Source organism: Ursus maritimus, unplaced genomic scaffold (assembly GCF_017311325.1).
Source record: "Ursus maritimus isolate PB19 unplaced genomic scaffold, ASM1731132v1 scaffold_2, whole genome shotgun sequence".
NCBI lineage: Eukaryota > Metazoa > Chordata > Mammalia > Carnivora > Ursidae > Ursus > Ursus maritimus.
The window spans coordinates 37,187,161-37,190,619 of record NW_024424452.1 but is presented as its reverse complement, the minus strand read 5'-3'; the positions used below and the strand labels follow the sequence as shown (position 1 = coordinate 37,190,619).

At 67.5% G+C, this 3,459-nt stretch overlaps 2 protein-coding genes across 2 annotated transcripts in view; both read left to right on the top strand.

Moving 5' to 3' along the window:
- Positions 1–261, top strand: part of E4F1 (E4F transcription factor 1) — an 11,313-nt gene extending 11,052 nt beyond the window's left edge. The window contains exon 15 of the mRNA XM_040635504.1: positions 16–261. Within this exon, the coding sequence (XP_040491438.1) occupies positions 16–126 (111 nt within the window). The 3' untranslated portion in view covers positions 127–261. The remainder of the gene's footprint in view (positions 1–15) is intronic.
- A 40-nt stretch (positions 262–301) lies between these two features.
- DNASE1L2 (deoxyribonuclease 1 like 2) lies at positions 302–3,203 on the top strand. Its single transcript, XM_040635510.1, has 8 exons — positions 302–1,053; positions 1,284–1,444; positions 1,536–1,624; positions 1,732–1,815; positions 1,896–1,996; positions 2,088–2,200; positions 2,317–2,568; positions 2,888–3,203. Exons 2-8 carry the CDS (start codon positions 1,301–1,303, stop codon positions 2,939–2,941), a joined length of 837 nt encoding a protein of 278 aa, XP_040491444.1. The 5' UTR covers positions 302–1,053; positions 1,284–1,300; the 3' UTR covers positions 2,942–3,203.
- Positions 3,204–3,459: the final 256 nt, after the last annotated feature.

The window sequence follows — 3,459 nt, the reverse complement described above, 5'->3', positions numbered from 1 at the left end:
AACGGCGCCGAGCAGGCCACCGTGACCATGGTTTCCTCAGAGGACATTGAAATCCTGGAGCACGCGGGCGAGCTGGTCATCGCCTCACCGGAGGGCCAGCTCGAGGTGCAGACGGTCATCGTCTAGCATGGCCGCCCGCAGGCTCTTGGGGCCGGGCTGGGGCGAGGACCCACGGAAGAGGGGACACAGAATTCAGGTGTTCAGAGGGGTTGTGGGAGTGTAAATAGTTTTTTGTTGCTTTACAATAAAACATGAAAACCCGCCACTTGTGATGCCCCTGCCCTGGCAGGTTCCCCTGAGGCGGCCCCCGCCTGCCCGGCCCCCCTGCAGACTCATGCGCCTGGCCGCCCCGCCCAGGGCTCTGGCTGGGGTGGCGGCACTGTGGCGGTGCGTGGGCGTCTCTGGCATGTGGACTGGCAGCCTGCTGCTGCCGCCCTGCCCAGCTGGAGTCGTGACCCCAGCTTGCCCAGCCCCACGGAGGTGGGGGGAGGGGGGTGGGCAGGGGACCCAGGCTGGGAGGCCCAGGAGCCGTGACCTTGGGTCGAGGTGACAACGGAGAAGCAGCAGGAGAGCCGCCAGGAAGGTCTTTACTGGATGCACTGCCTGCCTTTTCTCAGAGGCACCCCCGAGGGAGAGAGTCTGATGACCTAGTTTTGCGGGGTGGGGGAGGGGGGACAAGAACAAGGCCTGGACCTTGGAGGCTGGCCCTTTCATTCAGTCCCAACACAGTTCTGGGGGGCTGGCAGGGTCATCAGAGTCCTGGTTTTGATGGTCCTGGTGCCAGAGCAAGCTCAGGGTGGACCCTGCCACCTTGCCCCCAGGGGTGTCCCTGGGAACAGGAACCAGGAGCTCCAGCATCCATCTCCGCAGAGGGGGTGGGGCTGGAGCAGTCCAGCCCCTCCCTGGACGCGGGCTTCAAATACCCGCCTGGGCCCCTGGGCTGCCGCTGCTGTCTGACCAAACCCCTGGAGTCAGTCTCCTGCACAGACACACCCCCAGCCTGGATCTTGACCTGGATCCTCAGCCTTGCATACCGCCCCATCCACATCCCAGGTGAGTCCAGGGCCTGGGCTGACCAGGGGCCCTGAGGGGGATGGGGCCCCTGTATTTGGGCCTCAGTTTCCCCCAAGGAGTAGAATGGCCATGGTAAGCCTAGTGCACCACCCGGGAGACGCTGGGACGCAGGGGAAGGATGCGCCTTGGACCCCGCGGCTGGGGCGGACAGGGGTGACTTGGTGTGTCTGACTCCAAGTCCGCGCTCAGGAACGTGTCTGTCCCTCCAGCCCGCCCGCTCTGCGCCATGGGTGGGCCCCGGGTCCTGCTGGCCGCGCTCTGGGCCCTGGGGGCCGCCGGGGCCGCGGCGCTGCGCGTTGGAGCCTTCAACATCCAGAGCTTCGGCGACAGCAAAGTGTCGGACCCGGCCTGCGGAGGCGTCATCGCGCAAGTGAGGCCCGGGACCGGGGGCGGGGCCGCAGCGGGGCTTCCCCGGGTGAATCTGCCGCGCGTGACCCTGCACCTGCCGGCCCCTCCCCCAGATCCTGGCTGGCTATGACATCACGCTGGTGCAGGAGGTGCGAGACCCGGACCTGAGCGCCGTGTCCGCGCTCATGGAGCAGATCAACAGGTGCGGGGAGGGGGGCGGGTGGACAGGGCCCAGCGTTCTGACCCCAGGCCCAGATCGCGGAGGCCGGTCCCGTGCCTTGACCCCGGGCCTGGCCCGTGTCTCCGCAGCGTGTCCAGGCACGAGTACAGCTTCGTGAGCAGCGAGCCCCTGGGTCGGGACCAGTACAAGGAAATGTACCTGTTCGTCTACAGGTGAGGGCGGGGCCGCGGAGCCCTGGCGCGCGGGGCGGGAGGGGGCCGACTAAGCGCGTCCGCCTGCCTACTTCCCCCAGGAAGGACGCGGTGTCGGTCGTGGACACGTACCAGTACCCGGACCTGGAGGACGCCTTCAGCCGTGAGCCTTTCGTGGTCAAGTTCTCAGCCCCCGGCTCGGGTGAGGTTCCCCCCCGCCAACTCCCCGCGGGCGCCGCCGCCCCCCCTCCCCCCCGTCCCCGCTTCTTGCCTCTGACCCGTGCCTCCCGCAGCTGCGGGGGAGTTCGTGCTCATCCCGCTGCACGCGGCGCCGCACCGGGCCGTATCGGAGATCGACGCTCTCTACGACGTGTACCTGGACGTGATCGACAAGTGGGGCACGGACGTAAGCCCCGTCCCAGTCCCGGTCCCGTGCGCGCGTGCGGGGGGTTGGCGGTGCCCGTGCGGGTGGGGGGTGCGGGGGCGCGCACGGGCTCAGCCCCGGCTCCGCGGCCCCCGCAGGACCTGCTGTTCCTGGGCGACTTCAACGCTGACTGCAACTACGTGCGGGAGCGCGAATGGCCGTCTGTCCGCCTGCGCAGCAGCGAGGTCTTCAAGTGGCTCATCCCCGACAGCGCTGACACCACCGTGGGCAACTCGGACTGCGCCTACGACCGCATCGTGGCGTGCGGCGCCCGCCTGCGCAGGAGCCTCAAGCCCCAGTCGGCCGCCGTGCACGACTTCCAGGAGGAGTTCGGCCTGGACCAGGCTCAGGCGAGTGCGCGCAGGGAAGGCGGGTGAGGGCCGGAGCCACACCCCTCCCCGCGCCAGCGCTTCTGAACAGAGCGCCCTTAGAGGCTGGGTTCTGGCTGAAAGGATCGCATGGGATGGCGGAAGACGCCCTTGGCCTCTTCTCGGGTGGGGTCTCCAGTCCGGGCCCCAGCCCACCTGCAGGCTGCGCAGTGGTTCGTGGAGCCCCAGCGGGCTCCATCCCTGGCCCAAGCAGGGGTGCGGGCAGTGGTCGTTTTCCACGGTGGAGTCCCAGGACAGGCTGCCCGGCGGGGCTGCTCAGGCTCCACCTCTCTCCCTCCAGGCTCTCGCCATCAGTGATCATTTTCCTGTGGAGGTGACCCTGAAGTCCCACTGAAAACCCTCAAGGCCCGGTCAGGGATGCTGCTTCCAGACTCAGGCCAGGAGAACAGCCCTGCGGGGCTCCTGGGTGGCTGGCCAGCCCCCAGCAAGGCAGCCGGGCATGGTTGGCTGGACAAGTGGCTACCACAGATCACGGGAACACGCGGTCTGTTTGCCCGTCTGTGTGGCGGGCTATGCCATCTACCTCGCAGGGTGGTAGAGTGCCGGGCACAAGGCGGTGCTCAATAAACACGGGCCAGCACTCAGCCAGGACCACACACTGGTCGGCGTCCAGGCTTCCGTGTCCTTTCTTAGGATTCAACTCCTCTAAGGCCCAAACTTTGGTCCTGCAGCCCAGTGGGGTCCTGGGTCCCCGCCCTCTAGGGGACAGGGATGGCCCGGCCTGCCCCTTTGACTCCCTGCTGGGAACGGATGCCCTCTAGACCAGGCTGGCCCCAGAATGCCGCTCCCGTGCTTTCCAGTGGAACCTTGTGCTTTGTGCCAACTGCAAATGCTTCCAAGAACACGTGCTGA

Coding starts and splice junctions, on each gene's coding strand:
- DNASE1L2 (XM_040635510.1), top strand. CDS start 1,301: ATGGGTGGGCCCCGGGTCCTGCTGGCCGCGCTCTGGGCCCTGGGGGCC. Junction 1,816..1,895: donor ATGTACCTGTTCGTCTACAG/GTGAGGGCGGGG, acceptor TACTTCCCCCAG/GAAGGACGCGGTGTCGGTCG. Junction 1,997..2,087: donor GTTCTCAGCCCCCGGCTCGG/GTGAGGTTCCCC, acceptor TGCCTCCCGCAG/CTGCGGGGGAGTTCGTGCTC.